At 35.2% G+C, this 22281-nt stretch overlaps 3 protein-coding genes across 4 annotated transcripts; 2 read left to right on the top strand and 1 right to left on the bottom strand.

The window, feature by feature from the left end:
* The first annotated feature begins 2642 nt into the window (after nt 1-2642).
* On the top strand, nt 2643-9795 carry LOC130945059 (beta-galactosidase 10). Its single transcript, XM_057873717.1, has 19 exons — nt 2643-2909; nt 3365-3460; nt 3766-3878; nt 3958-4024; nt 4139-4231; nt 4334-4477; nt 4749-4837; nt 5320-5425; nt 5520-5607; nt 5803-5921; nt 6206-6370; nt 6731-6927; nt 7331-7440; nt 7530-7639; nt 7875-7982; nt 8102-8212; nt 8314-8528; nt 8912-9242; nt 9348-9795. Exons 1-19 carry the CDS (start codon nt 2757-2759, stop codon nt 9456-9458), a joined length of 2526 nt encoding a protein of 841 aa, XP_057729700.1. The 5' UTR covers nt 2643-2756; the 3' UTR covers nt 9459-9795.
* A 1639-nt stretch (nt 9796-11434) lies between these two features.
* LOC130944443 (uncharacterized) lies at nt 11435-14495 on the top strand. Of its 2 annotated transcripts, none has more exons than XM_057872774.1 (3): nt 11435-11494; nt 12814-13513; nt 14177-14495. In XM_057872774.1, exons 2-3 carry the CDS (start codon nt 12902-12904, stop codon nt 14387-14389), a joined length of 825 nt encoding a protein of 274 aa, XP_057728757.1. In that variant the 5' UTR covers nt 11435-11494; nt 12814-12901; the 3' UTR covers nt 14390-14495. The 2 variants fall into 2 exon arrangements, with proteins under 2 accessions (XP_057728757.1, XP_057728756.1); XM_057872773.1 differs by lacking the exon at nt 11435-11494 and adding an exon at nt 12328-12470.
* A 1897-nt stretch (nt 14496-16392) lies between these two features.
* Nucleotides 16393-21663, bottom strand: LOC130944442 (probable glucan 1,3-alpha-glucosidase). Its single transcript, XM_057872772.1, has 6 exons — nt 19997-21663; nt 18895-19168; nt 18634-18769; nt 17667-17877; nt 17371-17577; nt 16393-17154 (listed from the first exon to the last, which is right to left on the bottom strand). Exons 1-6 carry the CDS (start codon nt 21569-21571, stop codon nt 16786-16788), a joined length of 2772 nt encoding a protein of 923 aa, XP_057728755.1. The 5' UTR covers nt 21572-21663; the 3' UTR covers nt 16393-16785.
* Between the last annotated feature and the right edge of the window lie 618 nt (nt 21664-22281).

Here is a 22281-nt window from a genome sequence, read left to right as displayed (position 1 = left end):
CAAATGTGTCTTTATAGGTTATGCTTCAATCAAAAAGGGATATAAATGCTATCATCCTCAAAATCGTAAATTCTATATCCCCAAGGATGTCACATTTCATGAGTCAGAGTCCTTTCCTAGTTCTCAATTTTAGGGGGAGAGTATTCCAGAAGCTGAGTTCTTTGAGTCGTCACCTTTTCCCTTGTTGCTGAATTTCACTTTTTCGGAGGATAACAAAGACCCTGAATCAGCATCACTACTAGAAAAGAATAATGAGGAGAATAGTGAGGACAGATTTTTTGGAAAACAATATCAATGAAGGCAACGAGAACCCGTCCTGGTCAAACAGCAACTTTATTCGTCTGAACCGGACGTAAGACCTCATACTCTTGAGACTCTTGACACCTTAAATACCACTTGTGCAACTAACCTAGATGATTTACCTATTGCCATGAGAAAAGAAAAAAGATCTTGTGCCAAATATCCTATTTTTAAATTTGTGTCCACTAAAAATATTTCTGTACAGCATCAGAATTTCCTTTCAGCTATTGATTCTGTCAGAATCCTTACATCAGTACAAGAAGCCTTAAAAGATGGTAACTGGGTTTGAGCTATGAATGAAGAAATGGGTGCATTAGAAAGGAACGAGACTTGGGAGATTGTAGAAAGACCAACGGACAAGAAAGCAGTGGGTTGTAGGTGGATATACACAGTTAAATATCAATCTAATGGCACACTGGACAGGTATAAAGCAAGGTTGGTTGCAAAAGGATATACCCAAACCTATAGGATCGATTACGAGGACACATTTGCTCCGGTGACAAAAATGAATACCGTCAGGATTATCCTCTCCTTAGCAACACACTTAGGTTAGGAGATGCATCAATTTGATGTTAAAAATGCCTTCTTGCATGAAAGCCTGGAAGAAGAAGTGTACATGAAGATTCCATCAGGATATGGTATCACTAGTGAAGGAAATAAGGTGTGCAGACTAAAAAAGGCTTTGTATGGTCTTAAACAGCCACCTCGTGCTTGGTTTGGAAGATTTATTCAAGATATGATATCTTTAGGGTATCAACAAAACCAAAGTGATCATACTCTGTTTATAAAACATTCACAGGAAGGCAAACTCACTCTACTCTTGGTCTATATAGATGATATGATTATTGCAGATGATGATGAGTTAGAAAAACAGACTTTAAAAAAAAAGTTAGCCATTCAGTTTGAGATGAAGGATCTTGGCAAGCTAAAGTACTTCCATGGGATAGAGGTTGCTTACTCTAGACAAGGCATCTTTATTTTCCAAAGAAAATATATCCTAGATCTCCTCAAAGAGATTGGTAAGTTGGATTGTAAGATCACTGGAGTGCCCATAGAGCAAAATCATAGAATTGGAAATGATGAGAAAAGCTCAAAAGTGGAGAAAACACAGTACCAGAGGCTTGTGGAAAAACTCATCTACTTATCACACACCAGGCTTGACATAGCCTTTGCAGTTAGTGTGGTTAGTCAATTCATGCATGATCCAAGAGAGAGACATTTGCAGGCTGTAAACAGGATTATTCAGTACTTGAAAGCTTCTCCAGGGAAAGGATTGCTATTCAAAAAGGAATGGATTTTATCCATGAAAGTTGATACTGATGCTGACTACACAGGAACAATTATTGATAGGAGATCCACCTCAGGATATTGCATGTTCTTAGGTAGAAACTTGGTGACATGGAGGAGTAAGAAGCAAAATGTAGTTACAAAATCAAGTGCAGAGGCGGAATTTAGAGCCATGGCCCAAGAAATTTGCGAATTATTATGGATGAAGATCATACTCGATGACCCCAAAGTAAAGTATGAAGCTCCTATAGAACTGGTTTGTGATAATAAGTCTGCCATTAATATTGCACACAATCTAGTTCAACATGACCGAACAAAGCATATAGAAATAGACCGATATTTCATTAAGGAGAAATTGGACAATGGTCTTATAGCCACTAAGTACATTCCTTTAAGACTCCAATTGGCAGATATGTTCACTAAGGGTGTGTGTGGTTGGAGAAATTATAAATAATTCCTAGGAATTTTAATATGGGAATATCATATTCTCATGTTTGGTTCAAAGTTTGAAAAGCTATTCTTAAGCAAGTTTGATTCCAGGAAATTGAAATACCATCATTTCAATTCCCATCTTCCCCTTGGATATCTTTAATTCCTATAGAAATGGAATGTTTGTAACAAAGTAATACTTGAACCACATATATCCTAAAAGATTTCTCACATAGCACTTCAAAGACTTTATTTACAAATTAGGAATGATAGATATACATTCACCATGTTAGAATAAATTTGGTATTAATATGATTTGTTTATATTAAGACATATTTAGTACAGATTTATTTTGAATAGCTTTTATTACTTATTATTTTCTTTCCTTAATTAGGTTGTAAATAATCTTTATATTCTTTATTTAATCATTTTCTATAAAAAAATAATCCAGAAATAATATTCAAAATCTTCTTTTCAAGTGTATTAAAATTAAAATCTTAATTGTATATCCACTCAAATTTGTATATTTTCTTCTTCACTAAGAAGTTTTATTTTGATTTTGATTTTGCGTTAATTATTGTTGAACCACCTTAACAATTCAATTAACTAACAGTGTAACACCTTGATCAACTTGCTTCTGCTCTCTTCTTCTTCTTTCTTCTTCTTCTTCTATTAAAGAACACTCAAACTCTGCACCAAATCTTCAATAATATCTTCTTCAACATCTCAAACAATAAAAAATGAAGCTTTGTTTCTTTCTCTGTCTGCTTTGTTCATTCACATTTCTTGCTTTGGGTTCCAATGTCAGCTACGATGGTCGCTCCCTCATCATTGATGGCCAAAGGAAGCTTCTTCTCTCTGCTTCCATTCACTACCCCAGAAGTGTTCCCGCTGTCAGTAACTCACACATTCAACATTCTAACTCTAAAGTTTCTAACTTTGCTTTTTGATTCAACATTCTAACTCTAAATTGGAGAGTGAAAACTTTTTATTTTTCTATGTTAAAAAAAAAATCCTTTTTTATAGTCAAAACCACATTCTTCAAGGAATAAGCTTTGTGGGTTTTTTCTTTTATTTATTTATTTATTTATTTTTTGGGTTATTGTAAAGGGATCTTATGTTAGTTACTACTTTTGCTTATTTGCTAGAATTCGGAGGGAACTAATATGAATGCAGCTTTTTAGAGTGTCTTTCAATGTCAGTTTATGCACACTCAGTGTTTATTGATCTGTAGTTGAATTGAACTCTGTTTGTTATTATATATGGTTCAGCATTTTTTTTTCTTTTTTTGAACTTGTGATGAGTAATTTCAGTACTTTGTGTATGTGACATACTGTGATTGTGGCAGATGTGGCCAAGTCTTGTTCAAACAGCTAAGGAAGGAGGGATAGATGTCATAGAAACCTATGTTTTCTGGAACGGTCATGAGCTTTCTCCAGGCAATGTGAGTAAGATGATGAAGTAACTTAGATAGTTAGATGCATTATTACTTGTTAGCATGGTTATCAAACTCGGTGAACTCGATGAGGTTAAGCAAACTTGAATCATCATAGAACTCGACTCGTAAATCTGACTGGTGATTGAAACAGTTAAACTGGTGTATCTGTAGAAGTTTACAAGTTAGTTAACTCGAGAGTTTGATAACCTTGATTGTTAGCTGCAACATACTCTTAAAGAGTCCTATAGCTTATACTGAGATTGAAGAAAATTTGAGACTTTCTTTTCTCCTCTCTTATGATGAAATGTTAGTATTACTTTGGAGGACGATTCGATCTAGTCAAGTTTGTGAAGATTGTCCAGCAGGCTGGAATGTACTTGATTCTTCGAATAGGCCCGTTTGTTGCAGCGGAATGGAATTACGGGTAAGTAACTACTATTTTTCACTATGATTGTTTTGTAGCAATATGAAAAATGGAAGTAAACAAAAGCTGTATTTTACAGTGGTGTACCGGTATGGTTGCATTATATTCCGGGCACGGTGTTCCGGACATACAATCAGCCTTTTATGGTATGTGAGAATGACCTTCAATCGTAACTCAAAATTCAGTTTCATTTATTTAATTGTAGCACCAAAAAAAAATTGTGATCTCTTTAACATAGTTAGCTTTTTCTTGGGGTTTAGTCTCATATGCAGAACTTTACAACATACATAGTAAATCTTATGAAACAAGAGAAGCTTTTCGCATCGCAAGGGGGTCCTATCATCTTATCCCAGGCAAGTATAGCCATAAACACTTTGATTTGTTTCAATGATTTGTATTCTACTGTGGACATATATAATCCAATGACTCAATTTAGAATCTTCACAATATTGCAGATAGAAAATGAGTACGGATACTATGAAAATTTTTATAAGGAGGACGGTAAGAAGTATGCAATGTGGGCTGCAAAGATGGCTGTTGCTCAGAATACCGGTGTCCCGTGGATAATGTGCCAGCAATGGGATGCTCCAGATCCTGTGGTATGACTATAAATTTGTAAAATCAACCTGGATTCATGTTGCTTGTTGCAAGAAGACATTCAAAGTTACCAATCATAAATAATAAACGCGACACTATATAATATACGTTATCTTGAATCAATATGTCGCAGCCGATGCAATTCAGCTTTCTTGTACTGCACAATTGTTAGATTTTTGTTATTTATATGAATACAAGTTTTATTTTCTTTTGTATTTCTATAGTGCTAGTCACATTTAAGTGATACACTGACTGTTCACAATTCTTTTGCAGATAGATACCTGTAACTCATTCTATTGTGACCAATTTAAACCTACTTCTCCAAATAGGCCAAAAATTTGGACCGAGAACTGGCCTGGATGGTATGCTGGATCCATTTTTAACTTGCTCCTTGTAGTCCATTATTCATGTTTTTGCATAAAAGTTGTACATTTTACCATGTCATAGTGACATGTATTTATCATGAGTAATTTATTTATTGAGTAAATTCAGATGTACAAATTTTTTATTTTTGACAATTATGTATCAAATCAAAGTGAGAATTAGTGCAGCTACTAATATGCCAAAATTTTCAGTTAATTATTATATAAATAATACTTCATGGATTTTAAGTTATCATCTTCTGCTAAAGATGAGACGATTCATGGTCATTTTCAACTTTGATTATGTTGCCTGTAGAATTTATTTAGAACAAAACTGTGAGGATATTTTTCTTTTAGCCATATTTTATCTTGAGTTAGAAGAGTTAAAGTTGTGCATACATTTATAACTTTCTTTTGATCTTGCAAAAGGGGAAAGTATTTCATGTTTAATGACCTGTGTTGTGGTCTTCTACTAATTTAAGGTTCAAAACTTTTGGTGGAAGAAATCCTCACCGGCCAGCTGAAGATGTGGCATATGCAGTTGCTCGTTTCTTCCAGAAAGGTGGAAGTGTGCAAAACTACTACATGGTATTACCATTAAAATATCTTGCATCTAAATGCTATGCCATATACTTTATTTTTCTCTAATATTGGTTTTATTTATCTCAATCATGTTTACTAGTATCATGGAGGAACAAATTTTGGGCGCACAGCAGGTGGTCCATTCATTACTACAAGTTATGACTACGATGCCCCTATAGATGAGTACGGTAAGTCATCGAAATTTTGAAGTTTGTGTAAGGTTGTTTGGATAAGCTTCTCAAAAGAAAAATATATATATATATATATATATATATTGGAATTCTCCAAATAAACAGTGTATGCTTAAGTCTCCTTATTGTGTTAGATGTCCTAACAATCAATGCTAAAGTTGTTAATTTTGTAAGCTTATCATATTTTTGCAGGGTTACCTAGATTCCCGAAATGGGGACATCTTAAGGAGCTTCACAGAGCTATCAAGTTATGTGAGCCTGTATTGCTTAATGGCAAAGCAGTTAATATCACCCTTGGTCCTTCTGTGGAGGTACTTCCCTTCCTTTAAGCATTTACACTTAGTTATGTTTTCGAGTAAACGATCAATAATGAAGGTGAAAAGAAAGGAGAACTATAGAGGATCTTTTACCATGGCCATTATTTTCTGTCTTCATTTGCTTATTCAAATGATTTAATCATAATCTGAGGTTGCATTTCTTTGCTTATTTGTTTTTGCTCTCACATTCCTTCTTCCATGTTGTATTTGATTTTGATGGTACTTAATAGTGTATTCATATGGAATTATAAGCCATTATGTGGTTACCACTGTACTAGGCCGATGTCTATACCGATGAATCAGGAGCATGTGCTGCCTTTATTGCAAACATTGACGACAAAAATGATAGGATGGTGGAGTTTCGCAATATGTCATATCACCTGCCGGCGTGGTCGGTTAGCATCCTTCCTGATTGCAAGAATGTAGTCTTTAACACGGCAAAGGTATGTTATTTCTGTTCCTTCATCCCACCGACATCATTCCTTGACGAAGTAGCCTTGTTTTGTCTCTGTGTTCTTCTACATAAAGAACTCAGTTCAGAGTTGATGCATCGCTCATAGTTTCAGTGATGTTTTCAGAAGTGTCCTTAAAAGTAGAACATTTTGCAAGTTCATCAATGATAATAGAATCCTGCATACATTGAGACACATTATATCAATCTTATGATTATCTTTCCTTAAAACCTTGGTGTATATGTATGCCAATATGACTGAAATAGAATAATGTAAAAGATTTTTTATGTATTGATCTTATTATGTATTTCCTTTTCTATTCTGCACACTTAGCCATGAAATCTTCAACAGGTTTCTACTCAGACACACGTAGTTTCGATGATTGATGAGAATTTGCAGCAATCAAATAAAGGTGCAGTGACTTTCAAATGGGATGTATTGAAGGAGAATGCAGGGATCTGGGGGGAGGCAGACTTCGTTAAAACTGGTTTTGTCGACCTTATAAATACCACCAAAGATACCACTGATTATCTGTGGCACACAACAAGGTACTGATAGGAGTAAGGGTACTGAGTTGTTTTCGGAACACCTAAGAATCTCTACCAAACTATGTTGGAATCATGGAAGTCAATAACTTATTATTAAATGTTTTATAAGATCTGCTTTTGCTTCTTCTTCTGGTAATGTTGGAGAGTTTCGGTTTCAATACATGTTAATAAAATTGATGAATATCACTACCAAGACATTATATTTTATGAATCCAATTTGGTTCTCTTTTAAAGCATAGGTGGGTTTGCATGTTCATCATATTGTCTATAGTTCGCATGCTGCTTCTTTTCACACACTCATCTATTTATAATGTAAAATGCTCAGACATGTATGAATGAATTGAAATGTACTAGTAAAGTAAGTTGCCTTGTCGATTACGGCTAACTTTTGTGTTTATGGCAGTATATATGTTGGTGAAAATGAAGAGTTCCTAAAGAATGGAAGCAAACCAGTTCTTCTAATAAATTCCACTGGTCATGCTCTCCATGCATTCGTGAATCAGGAGTACCAAGGTTACTCTCTGATAAATCTAATAATTATGAAGGTATTTGGAATTAAATTTAAATGGAATCTCAGAGTTTAAACCATTTTCTTGTTTCAGGTACCGGAACTGGAAATGGTACACATTCGCCATTCTTTTTCAAGAATCCTATTCCTCTGAGGGCAGGGAAGAATGAGATTGCTTTATTATGCTTGACCGTTGGCTTACCGGTGAGTTGCTTGCTTCTTGTGAGATTCCTTAATTACCCTGATGCTTGGAATTCAGTGGCAGAAATGGTTAATAGAAATTTGAAAAGCTCTGTTGAATTTACTCTTCATTAGTTTGAAGTTTTTAATTATAAGTACTAACAGTTAACTACCTTGGAGACAATAGTTATTGTAGAATGATTTGTTGTCATTCCCACTAAGTGACTTGAGTTCTTGCCATGATTTTCTGATGTTTTAGACTGCTGGACCATTTTACGACTTCGTCGGAGCAGGACTGATAAGTGTAAAGATTAAGGGATTCAACAATGGGACAGTAGACTTGTCTTCTAGTGCCTGGAGTTACAAGGTATTTTGGCTCTTACATTATCCGAGTATCAATCATTTGTAGAAACATGAGTATGGTATCAAAAATGAAAATTTCTATTGCCCTTTTGTCCTACATCTCCTATATTCTTGCTTTGCCAGATCGGAATACAAGGAGAACAACTGAAGTTATACCAGGGAGACGGGTCGAGTAGTGTGAACTGGACAACCACATCTGAACCACCTAAAGGGCAGGCATTAACATGGTACAAGGTAGCCAAGTTTCTTTATTTTTGGCATTAACTATGGAAACTGTCATTTTTTTATTTAATGTTGTGTTTTTCAGTTGGTATTCTAATCACTTGGTCATGCAGGCCGTCGTGGATGCTCCGTCCGGGGATGAACCAATTGGATTGGATATGTTGCATATGGGAAAGGGTCTAGCTTGGTTAAATGGAGAAGAAATTGGAAGATATTGGTCTCGGAATAGCGAGTTCGAGGAAAAAGACTGTGTACAAGAATGTGACTACAGAGGCAAATTCCTCCCTGACAAATGTGACACTGATTGTGGAAAGCCTACACAGAAATGGTAACACTTATGCATTAGTAAGGTTCATAAATCCAAGGGTATGTTACACCAACTTTCGCTGTGGTAAACGATATTACATGACACCCCTCGATTAGTACAAACATGATAAGAACATGTCAACACGACAAATCGAGGGATGTCATGTGTAATATTATCCCCTATCTCGGTAGAGGTTGATGTTATTTACCCCAAATTTAAATGCACTATGTTTGTTTTTCCCTTTGATTTCATAACTAAAAGTGGATGGAAGAGTTCTGTGGAAACCTTCACAAGTATGAGATATATCCCAAGAAAATACTAACATAAGTTGTGAAGAAAAGAAACTAGAAAGCATTCATGATTCACCACAACTATAAAAACTATGTATGCATCATTCTCTTTAGGTATCATGTTCCAAGGTCTTGGTTCAAGCCATCCGGGAACATTCTTGTTATTTTCGAGGAGAAAGGCGGAGATCCAACAAAGATTAAGTTCCTTAGGCGTAAAGTAACCGGCGCATGTGCCAATGTTGCCGAGGATTACCCTTCTATTGGACTTGATTCTCAGGGCGAAGATAAAATCAACAAGAACACTCCTTTTGCCCGTTTAACATGCCCCGGAAACACAATTATATCCTCAGTGAAATTTGCTAGCTTTGGAACCCCTACTGGAAAATGTGGATCTTACCTTTTGGGAAGTTGCCATGATCCTAATAGTAGCACAGTTGTTGAAAAGGTATGCATTTTTCGCAACTTATTTTGCATCGCATTCGATATATTCTTAAAAGATTTTGTGATTGATTCATTACAATGTTGATCCTTATATGATTCACTGCTGCAGGCATGCCTAAACAAAAACGATTGCGTCGTAAAACTAACCAAAGAGAATTTCAAGAACAATCTGTGTCCTGGTTCATCAAGGAAACTTGCAGTGGAAGCTATTTGCAGCTGATCAATTCCAAGACAAGAAGAGTTGATTGGAATTTGGAACACTGCTTTTTACACAATTTATTTATTTTTACCAGCTTAGCTACACAAAGAAGCAGAAGCATTTTTTCTTGTATTAATATTAAATATAAACATATGGCAGGGAAATATCCATTATTGTATTTTCTTAGCATCCATGAGGGTCTGAAACTGCACATTTTGATTAACCAGTAATGTGAGAGGAGTTCAGTCCTTTAGGGTGTGCCTATATGTTAGTGTTATTTTGCAATTGAATTGATTTGTAGAACATGATAGTGTGGGAGTGAGAGTGTGAGACCAACAAGTAGAAGCTTAAATCTTAAAATGTGGTTGCATTATCTATTCATATGATGATGATGTTGATGCAAATCGTTTTCATAGGATTTAGAATTCTCCCATTAAGATCTAACAATTAAATATACATGGAACAAAGTTTTAACTTTTAATAAGTGAATATTAGTAACTTAGAATTTAAGATGATCAAAGTAATTAAAAAAAAATTAATTACCTAATATTACTCAGGTTAGTTTGATTAAATTACCTATTTGGAGAATTCTTTACATAATTTTGGTGAACGTTTTGAATACTATACAATTTTTATCTGGAAAAAACCACAAGAAATTATTAAATAATAATAATAAATAATAATTTATACCTATAGAGTCTAATATAAGTGGTAATTGCTTGGGTCACTTGAGTAGGATTGACAGTATTAATTCTATTTGTGGATACTTAATTTGACTCAATCCGTTCGGATAGAATTGATAATTTAACCCGCGACGAATTAAGTTAAAAATAAAACGATTGAGTTATGGGTAGAATTGGATATGAATTTAATCCTAATTTTATTTGACCTATTCGCACCTTTATCTATTATAGTATGTAATTTAAAAATTATTATACATGTATATTGAAGTTGATGAAAAATGAATTCACATCTTTTATCTTTTGTAATTTTAATATGAATTTTATTATGATGTTGTTACTTTTAATGTTAATATAAACTTAATTTTATATTTTTAATTTTATTAGTATGTTTATAAAATATAAAATAATTAAATATTATATTTAATTAAAAAAATTAATTTGTTACGAATAATTAAATAAGATTGGGTGTGAATTTTTAGGATACAAATAAGATTAAAATAAAAAGATTTTTAACCTACAAATAAAATTAAATTAAATTTTAAAAAAATTTAAATTTACAAATAAAATTAAGACAAGTCTAAATCTTTCTCTATTCTACTCATTTCCAATCCTACGCTTAAAACATCATATTGTCAACTTTGAGACTATGGATACTTAAAAAGATTTATTTGTATATTTGGTCTTTTTCAAGTGACGTGCATGTTTAGAATAGCAATTTTGTTAGATAACTAACTAGAAATGCTAGTTATCTATACATTTTCTAGGAGAAATATACATATAAAGAGAATTGAAATAATTGAATCCATCCATTTTTTTTCTTTTTCATTTATAAGATTTGAATCTAATATCATTTATTATAAGGAAAAACTACCATTTGTACCCAGAATTCTATCTTCTTCCTCGAATTCCAGATTTCTCACTCTTATTTTCTCAACTCACCACCTCTCTCTCTCTCTTTCTCTCTCTCTCTCTCCCTCCTTCCCTCCCTCCCTCCCTCTCTCTCTCTCTCTCTAAAACTCTTCAACGCACTCTAACCAAACTTTGGCGTTTTGTTTTACATCACTAAACGCGGTTTCAATTTCTTACTAGGGTTTCCAAAAATGGAGGTGAAACTCACCGAATCGGCAATTACGAAGATGTGCGAGAATTCCAGTTCGGCTGAGGACCTGAAGCCGATTTGCAAGTAATGGACTTCAAACTTGTGCAGTCGCAACAGAACAATACCGAGAAATTCCGTTTGGTTTTTCTTATGGCTCCCATTACCAGCAAGCATGCTCGCTACGCAGAAGAACGATTTGATTCATTCTGGCAAGTTGCAGAGAAGTTCTATCATCGTTCTCATCAATACACATGCAGCCTTGTCCAGAGCCGATCGTATGTGTTGTTTCTCCTTTTTCTCTTTGTGTTAGCTATCAATTTTATCTTTTAGATTTGGAGTCAGCGGAAAGGTGATGTTGTGCTTTGGATTGAGAAGATTTTCTGGGGGTGGTTTGTTAAAGGTGGTTCTTTATTGTGTTGTTCTCTTATCTTCTGGTGTTTGACAGCTTAATATCTATTCTTTATTCAAGTTTGATGAAGTTCAATCTGTGTGTTTTGTCCTCTGGGTTTTCAAGTTGTGTTGTCTTTGAAATCTCATGAATTTTAATGCTTCAGAAAATGGGATCTTTGGAAGGAGGATGACTGTTAATTGTGTGATAGCTGAAGAATTAAATGAAAGGAAATTTATTTTATATTCTTCATGCCTGGTGGCTGGCAGTAGCAGAGGAGAAAGACGAGGGGTGAGGGTTGTGAAATTTGGAATTTGGGGAAGAAGATAGAAGGGGTAATTTGGGAATTTTATTAAAAAGTCAACGAAAAATCACGGTTTGGGTACTATTGTCACACGAAATCCATCTTTCATGGGTATAACGTTAGTTTTCATGTTTGATGGGTACTTTTGTCAGTGTTCGCAAAATTCATAGGTACAAATGGTAGTTTTTCCTTTATTATAACTTAAAATCTTAAATAACTTACCAACTCAATCATTTTAATTTCACATTATATATATTTAAAATTATAACATTAAAAAGAAAATGGATTAAGTAGCTAGAAACATCCAAAATGCAAGAAGTGAACACACTTCATCATGACTAGGCAAGTGTCATGCATGCAACATTACACGTTACAACGTTACCTTATGTCTCTTATTATTCCAAGGACCGTACACCACTCTTCTCTCCCTATCAACACTCACCAATACTAATGGCAATGCTTCATTCTTGAATCATCTTCTTCTCTTTCTCTTCTCTTCACTTCTCTTCTGACCATTTAATTTTCTGTTTCCAGTTTTGATTCTCTATTGGCCTATTGGGTATGTTTTATTTTTATATATATTGTTATTGCACTTAGCTATATATATATACCTGCATTTAATTGATTTATATTTATATTTTATAGTCTTAATTAATTACATGTGATGATTGATGATGATGAAGCCAGAAATATCAAAATTGAATTGTTAGTTCTGTCAAATAACATGCATTATTGTGATTATATCTTTAATTTATGTCATGTCACAATCAGAAACACAATTTTTGTAATCTGATTATAAGTTAAGTCAGATTTTAATGATAACAAAAATTGTAACTGTATATATCACTGGCATCCTTCTACCTGTTTGTGAAAATGCCTCTTTTTAATTTTGTTTGGGCCAGATTTATGTGTCAAGAAACATAGGACTAACCAACCTCGTACAAATCAAATCAACATTTGTGGCATAATCAAGCAAAAAAGAAAGAAAAAATGTCAGGTGTGTCTCTAGCTACCGCTCCTACAGTAGTGTCAGAAGAAAAAGTGGCTACAACAGAAGGAACAAGCACAAACCAGAAAACTCCTGCAAAACCTTCTGGGGGCATAATGGGGTCATTGAGAATGATAGAACTTCAGCTTGTTGCATTCATATTAGTTTTCTCAGCAAGTGGACTTGTTCCAATTCTTGATCTTATCTTCCCTGCATTTGCAACTCTATACATATTAGCACTCTCACAATTTGCATTCCCATCACATGAATCTTCATCATCACCATCATTTCAGCAAGAGATCTTTAAGGGTAGCAAGTTGTTTAGGATGTATGTGATTGTTGGAACAGCAGTGGGTTTGTTCTTGCCATTGGCTTATGTTCTTGGTGGATTTGCAAGAGGGGATGAGCATGCTGTGAGGTCAGCAACACCACATTTGTTCTTGTTGTCATGTCAGATTCTCACTGAGAATGTTATTAGTGGATTGTCTTTGTTTTCACCTCCGGTGAGGGCGCTGGTGCCCATGATTTACACTGTCAGGAGGATCTTTGTTGATGTTGATTGGATTCATGATGTTTGGCTTAACAAGACTTTGTCTGCAACTGCAAGCCTTCAGGTAATTTGATTTGCTCCATAGTTTCTTTGATAGATAGGACTTTTAGGATCCAACGATTGAAACAATGTTTAACTCTATTTTTGTCATACAACATTAATATATAAGGTGTCATGTTGGCTAGAATATTTAGTGTCATATTTCTTATACCTTTGTATAAGGTGTATATATCTTAACTCTAAATTTCAAGGGAAAGTGGTGTTATTTTTATAAAACAAAAGGGTATCATGCGTGATATCTTAATTTTAACAGAAACGAACCGACGTATAAAGAGTCTCACTGTAGACCTGATACGTGATCAGGCTCAATGGCGTCATTCGATCCATGTAACCAACCCAGCCTAGTAGGATAAGACTTTGTTGTTGTTGTTGTTGTTGTTATCATGGAAATGAACCGTTAGCTTGTTGATCATTGGTTTTCGATATCCTAGTTGTGCTTATCCATTTATTGCATCCACAAAAGAACACACTAGATTTTAGTTGATTATTTCAGAATTTTGACAAAAATGCACATGAATAGAATATCTGATACTGTACCGACTCGGTTTGCATTCTATCTAATGATTAAGATTAACTCTCACTTCATATATACAAGTAACATTTTCCATTTTTGATATGTTAGCAAATATATGTGGAAATGAATTTGAAAAACTGTTGAATAATGCAGGACATAATATGGTATTGGTTTGGGAAGGGTCTTGCAGTGGCAAACTTGGGATATTTCTCCATGAATCTGTTTTTTTTCTTGATACCAAGGTTCCTTCCCAGAGCTTTTGAGAAGTATTTGCAACAGAAGGGAGAGATTTATGCCAAGTCAGCAGAGGAAAAGAGGTCTTCACCAATCACCAAACCCCAATCTTCAGAGAAGAAGACAGAATAAACATAACTCAGTTTTGAAACAGATATAGCATTTTTTGCCCCTCTTTCCCTTTAATTACAATGATAATGGATGTACCAAGATCTAAAGTAACTTAACTATTTATGATGCTTTTGGTCCTTATGGACGAATTTATATATATCATACAGGATCACTAATCTAAATGTTGGATTTACTTTATTCTTTCCCTTTCCCTTTAAGTGTGTGTTTGTTTGATACTTCTCCTTAAAAGTTGAAAATGAATTTTGAGACAAAACTGAAATGATGTAATTGCAAAACCAATTAAATATGATGAGATGATTTAGAATTTTACTCGTCTCCTATGTGTGATGCTTGTAATGGTATTTTAATCTTATTCTATCCTGAACTCATATATATAGGGAGTTTTTTATGTGTTGGATGCTCTTCAGTCTCTAGAGAGATTACAGTAAGGTTTGCCTTTTTAACAGGATCCTGCTTAAAATAAAAGTTCAGACTTAGCTTGAATATAAAGAATGATATTTATTTCAAAAAATGAAATCTAAAACCAAGATCAAAGTTTCAAAATCCTAATGAATTTTAGGGCAAACAATGAACTAGATTTTTTTTGACAGTGACCATAACCGAGCTACTTGAAGAATCTAACATGAAAGTGGTTATGAAGATAGGGAAGATTAAAGGAGAAATTAGAGTATGGATTTTGTCCGTTGGTATAGGACTTCTGTTGTGTTTCTTTACAATTATGTTCCTAGCATTTAAACGGTAGAATTGAGGTTTGATTTGGTCTCGGGTTGAGATGAATTGGAATGAACATAGTAGACATATGAGTTCATGCTAATTCATTATAACTGTTTCATGAACATAAGTAACAAAGTAAACCTAGCTATTACCAAAATACTATAACTATGTTCTAAAAAAGAGTGTAGTGCACATGGTTTATATAACAAGCCATATATAACAGTATTTAACAGTACAACAAACATTTTTTAATCCAAGTCATCTTAGGTCCTAATTAGGTGTGAAATTACTACTGCCACTAGAGAGTCTATTTGTTGGTGCTCCATAAATTGCATGAATGTTGTAGCAGTTCCAACGCTAGCACTGTGCATAGTCTCTTCGCTAACAATAGGCCTACTTGAGGGGTTACTCATTGAAGGAGGCCTGATGTTATTGAATAGAGTTGAAGGATGCCTCTGTGTTCTTCCTTTTGGTCGGCCTCTTGCTATTGGAGGGCCTATTTTGCAGTGAAGATCTGATTGGTGGCGGTCTTATAGATGTCAGTAGCATTGGAGGTTGGTGGTATTACCTGGTTAGAGAGAAAATAATTACAAAAACTTATTAAAACTATGAGGTATTGCTTAAAGATAAAATAAATAACATGAAGAAGTAAAACATAACTAAATCAAATGGAATAGTTAAAATCACCATATAGATGGCATTTAACAGGTGCTGCTGGTCCTGCTTCTTTGGCTGCAGCCATGCCATCCTTTTTTTTTTGGCTGCACAGCTGCCTGCACCATGTCATCACACAAATTGACGTTAGATTATAAATGTTAAACAGAGTAAATCTTTCATAGTTACAAAATTTATTTAAATTATTCATTGTCAATATTGTCAGCACTTCAATCTTTCATGATAAAAAATGATTATTTACTCATAAAACTAAATACAAAAACTTTCTATACCTTGGTTGTACAATGATTGGACAAGAAATCAAGAATGGTTCTTCATCTAGCATTATTGATTTTGTAATAGCCACGGGCAGAGGTGCTAACGGAATTATCTATTTATATTTATACACCAAATTGCATATGGTCTACTGTTATGTTCGTAGAAATTTTAAAGAGATGGTTATATATACTTTAGTTTTTTTTTCTGTGATTTTAAAATTAAATAAAATTTGATCAACCTAGAAATGATCACATTTTATCTATATAACATTTGTTATGTTGATATTTTTCCTCAATTAGCACATTTCGGCAGCGTTAATGCGTTATATGTATACCCAACTTTCAAGTCACGTCAACTATTTTAACAAACAAAATTTTAAGTGAAAATCCATTTAGTATAGATGATTAAGTTTGCATAAACCTAAACTAACCAAGTTATAAAATTGATCACATCAGCTTTCTCAAGAAACAACCATGAGCAAGAGAGCACCATTCCGGAGGATGAAAAATTTTCCTTATCAAACTGATTCTCGTAGAAAACAACGGTGTCTCAAAAAGTTATCAAATCCTACGTCATTAAACAAGGAAACTGAATTTGGTGCAGACATTCTTCAAGAATGTTGTTGACTTGTTTCCCTTTCTTGCCTCAACTTCTACAAGCATAGCTACAGAAACAGGGCAAATTTGGTTTTGCCTTCCAAGATTGATAATTGGGCATTAGATTCCTCCCTCAAAGAAACTTTGATTGCATCACAAAATTTTTATAGTCCAATCATCGGTGACACGGACATTAGGCTTGCGAATGGTCATTACTGCTGGTGAGTTTTTCCTTTGAACCCAAAATGGAGCGAGTTCAATATCAACCTTCTGATTTGAAGGTTCAACCAGAGCATTCTTTGAACCAGAAGCATGTCCTAACAGAATAATCCTCTCAATAACAGTGTTTACCGGATACCGAGCATTGCCATTGGAAGCAGATGCGAGGTCTAAAGATGTAAGCTTGCCATCTTTGAAAATGAAACGCCTGTGGATATAGGCACCTTGCAGAAAATTAAAGCTGCTGCCATCATCAATGTATAGTTCACCTTCGGCTTCTTGAGAACTATTTAGAGCTATTACCTGTCAGACAACATCAGAAATTTTATCATGATAAGAGTAGCAATCCATTTTACATTAAACTCATTCAAATATTCCACAGCAATATTTGCTCACAATGGCAATATGGCATACAATGTTCAAAGTGTTCCTGTTGAATAGAAAAACAATAGTCCAAGACCAAGTATAAGCATTCAAGCATATTAACAAGAATTGCAGAAAATCAGCATGAATACATACCAGAGTATAAGGATCATTTGTCATCTGAGTGGAACTTCTCCTAAATCGGTCTTTCCTTGTTATAATGGTTCCAGCTCTCATGAAGACAGGAATGCTCTCTTCTGTAACAGCCAACTTGTGTGTCGCCCCTCCCTTGTATACATTTCCGGTTCTAAAGTCATACCAGGATTCTTTTCCAGGCAAATACACTGAAGTTTGTTTAGCTCGCTGCCATCCATAAGCATTGTAAAATCTTCAGTCGGGAACCACAAAAATGAAGGAAACAAATGATTTTACTGAAAAACTAACTAAAGCACCTCAGTGTATATCCCCTGCACTAATAGACTGTTTCCAATCATGAAAGCTTCATCATTGCTGAAGGTAGCTTCCTCAGATGGGAATTCCATCCACAATGGACGCATAACAGGAACACCAGTAGTGTTAGCCTCCCTGAATAATGTATAGTAATATGGAAGCAGTGCATATCGAACATGTATTGCATCCCTAATCAACTCTGTATTTCGTTCTCTGCATAACACGAGGATCACTAAATCATAATGTTGACAAACAAAATTAATCAAATTAGAAATGTTGAGAAATTGTTTGTTTAACTCTAGTAAGGAGGATCTCTTAAGCTGTCATCTTATAAAATAAAATAAAATATGAAAAAATTAAAAAAAGATTTCACACAATATCAGGCACAATTTGATAATCAAGATAATTGAATTATGACAAATTTAGGCAGAATTGCTACATATCAACTCCCTTCATGTTTGCATCACCCAGTTAGGGAGATCAGGAGATGAAGCCAAATGGGAGTTGTTGTGAATTTTGGGGGGACATCTATTTATAATATACTGATTTGAAGTTTGATATACAATGTAGCTCCAATTCATTTACATCTAAAGTGGGATAGTACTTCCGTGGAGAACTTTATTTCTAGAGTACAGATAGCCTAATTTAATATATACCCTTTTAGAAACAATTTAGTAATATTTCATATAGTGTGCTCCAATTCATTTATAAATCTAAAGTGACAGACTATTTTTGTAGTCATTTCACTTATCCCCCCCCCCCCCCCCCAAAAAAAAAAAAAAACAAAAAAAGAAAAAAAAATCAGTCACTTCACTTCAATAGGTTATTGCATGATTTAATATGAATTTCACTCATTTTCAGCAGTGGATGGCTCGTAATCAAAGAAAAGTAAGGCTGCTTACTAATTACCAAAAGAAAAGGATTTATTTTACTTAAGAAAAATAAAGTCTTAAAGTAAAGCAATCTTACCCAAACAACCATGGTTCTCGTCTTTTGGTATCATGATGAGCATGGGCCCTAAAGAAAGGATAGAAAGCTCCTAGCTGATACCACCGAACCAATAATTCGGGCTCAGGATTCCCAAAAAAGCCACCAACATCAGCACCTATATAACATACATGAGATATGATCATTTGAATGACATATTGTGCTAATTAATACCTAATACTGAGAATAAATATCCGAAATAAATAGAAATAATTAATACTTCATGAGAAGGATGGTACCAACCAGAGAATGACACCCCAGCAAGACCAAGGGTCAAAACCATTGGAACAGAAACTCTTAGGTGATCCCACTCGGCAGTGTTGTCCCCAGTCCAAATTGCTCCGTACCTTTGAGTTCCAGCAAATAATGCTCTTGACAGAACGAATGGCCTGTCTTTCCCATCACCACGTTTTACCAGCCCTTCAGATGTTGCCATGTGGAAGTAGTATCCATAGGCATTGTGCACCTCACGGTGCTCCACACCTCCGATGTGTAAAGCATCTCTAGGCATTGTCACCTGGATACAAAGCAACCAACCACATCTTTGATTTGCATATCTCCAAGAGGACATTATAAGATTAAAATCTCAATAGACATGTTGCAAAAGAACAGTGGAGCAGGAAATATGGATTACATGGAACCCATAGATCCATGCTCTACTTTTCAAATGACAACAAACCTTAAAACATTATAAATAGACATGAGAAATGAACATTCATAGATACTTGTATAAGATAGCAGAACAAGTTAGACCACATTGTTGGATATCTCAGAATCAAACTTTCTACAATATTTTAGCCCCAATATTATCCTATATATTGATTGACTCCTCAATCACCAAGGGAGATTTAGTTTTTATTCTCCAGCCTCTTCCAGTTGAGGCAATTTGCTACAGAAGCTACACTAACAGTTTATTGCCATAACAACAAATGATACGAAGCATCGTGGTGGAATAAAAATTGGGAAGAAGCTATTGGCCTCTAATACTATTGAGTTGTGATATATGCATATCATCTTTGTTGGCCTTATAGAGATAACATATGCCAGTCTATGCGTGCATGAACCATTTAAAATCTTATTGATTTTCCTAGCATATAAGCGGAATACCAGTCTTCTATTTAGAGGCTCATATGATCATTATTACATTGCTTAGATAATTATGATGAAATGGGTTTGTTGATTAAGTGGTTAGTTCCCTACAAATATATGAATTCTATTCCTTTTCCTAAATCCAAATGCATGAAATCATCAATGTGCCATGAAATACATTGCATAAGTACATCCAGAACATAATCAAAACAATGAAACCAAAATAGCAAGTACGCCCCTGAAATATCTCACATACCTCAGGACCATTGAAGACCGAAGGCTCGTTCATGTCGTTCCATATATAGAGTGAAGGAGTTGAACCAACATAATTCTGATAAGAGAACTTATCACCCCACCAAGACCTAATCTCCGGGCTCAACATATCGAGGTACGAAGACGAGCCAGGCCAGCACCATCCATCATAGTCGTTGCCACTAGAATCCTTAACATAATACCCCTTCTCAGTTGCCTCCTTGTGCAAAGGAAATGAATTGTCGCGCTTAATATGAGGATCCACAATGGTAACCATGTGCCTGCCCTTAGCAGCAATCTTCCTCTGCATCTCCTCAGGGTTAGGGAACAGCACATTGTCCCAAGTAAAATACTTCTTCCCATCAGTGTGCTCGATGTCAAGCCACAACACATCATAAGGTATATCAAACTCATCAAACTTAGAATCCACATGCTCCACATCCTCCTCGTCCCTATAGTTCCACCTACACTGATGATAAGCTGTCGAAAACAATTGTGGCATCGCCGGCATCCCCGTTACACTTGTATACTGCTTCAGCACATCCTTAGGGGTAGGACCAACAAAGAAAAACGCATCCACAACACCAGCCTCACTCATCCAAAGCGTATCAACCCGGTTCTTGGGCAGCTTCGAAATCCCATTCTCCGCATCCCAGCCCGATCCAAGAACATCGATTTGCATTTCAGCAGCATTCAACCAGAAAAAACCGGAACTCCCCCTCTGCTTCCCATGCGAAAGCATGAACGGAACTGATCCGTATAGGCCGAAAGGTGAATCATGAATGTACTCGAAAACATCCAAATTGAATAGCCTATATGGTTCAGATTCTTCCACACCAGGCCCCTTCGTCGGCTTCAACGCGAGGCTCGTGGCATGTTCAGGGATTCCATACACAAAATCCGCGCCATGAAACGTGACATCGAAGCTAATCGACTGAGGACCGTAAGGTCGCTTATCGTGGTGACTTCGGAAACTCTCTCCCCAATCGTCGCCTTCGCCTTTCACCTTCAATTGCTCGAAATCAAACAATCCGTGAGAGTTCATAGACACGACACGAGTGTTCCCATTCGATTTATCTCGAACAAAGACCTCGAAGGGATCGTGGCGGAGCACGGCGTCAAATCCATCAGAGACATAGACGACGGAGGAAGGAGAATCGTCACCGTCTAGGGTTTCCTGCGTGACGCGCTGGAGCCATAGCTTTGTGCTTTGAAACTCCGAAACGACGACGTCGGGGACGTGGAAGCGGGACTTGGGAGGGTTGAGGGAACGGTCCTCATCGATGGTTACGCGAACGACGCCGTTTTGGTATACGGAGAGAGAGAGGAGTAAAGGGTTTGTGTTTTGTTGGGTTTCTTCTTGTTTGGATTTAGCGACGAGTTTGGCAATGAGATTTCCGTCGGAGATGGTGACGTCAGTGGCGACGAGAGGGGTGGAAGTGGATGAGGTTCGGGATCGGGCGCGTTTGCAGAAAGGGGTTTGGTGGCAGGTTCGGAACTCTTCTTTCTTCCAGGAATGGACGTGGTTGAAGAAGAGGAGGAAGAAGAGAAGAGGGAGGGTTTGGGTCTTGTTCTTCATGTTCTTTGTTCAGATCATGGAAATGGAGCTACGGTCTTACCCTCAGTGTAACAGCATTCAGCAATCAACGTCTTCCTCACTCACTCTCACTCAGCCATGGCCTTGAGGGCATCTTTGTAATTTTCGTTTTCGGAAAGTAGTTTGGGTAGTTGTTGCCATGTTTTACTTGCACATCCATCAAATTACTACTTTCTCAGATGTTAGGTAAAAAATTAATATAAATTAAATTTTAGAAATCATTTTTAAATTTTTAAAATATGTTAGAAATAATAAAATATTATAAAAATTTATGTATAATTATTTTTATATAAAATTAATAATTAAAAAATATTAAATAATTCAACATATTTAATTAAATTATTATTTAATAATTTTTAACTATCAACTTTGTTGATAAATTTTCACTAGAGTATCGACATATTTTAATTGTTTATAGTTAACCATTTAATTAATGTCCTACCCTATATGCTTAACCCAACATGGTCTTAGACTCAAGCGTAAGTAACACATTCTTAAGTTTTTCTTTCATTTTTTCACGCATAAAAATATCACTTGACTTTATCATATGTATTGGGTGATTATAATAAAAAAGAACAAAAATATCACTTTTATTTTTATAATACTACTTTATACTATCAAATTATCAATAGATTAAAATTAAATTATTTCCTATTGAATAATTTGTTTACGAAGCCAATGACATTTAATAA

This window comes from Arachis stenosperma, chromosome 8, assembly GCF_014773155.1.
Source record: "Arachis stenosperma cultivar V10309 chromosome 8, arast.V10309.gnm1.PFL2, whole genome shotgun sequence".
NCBI classification, from domain to species: Eukaryota; Viridiplantae; Streptophyta; class Magnoliopsida; order Fabales; family Fabaceae; genus Arachis; species Arachis stenosperma.
This window is presented reverse-complemented; position numbering and strand designations above follow the sequence as displayed.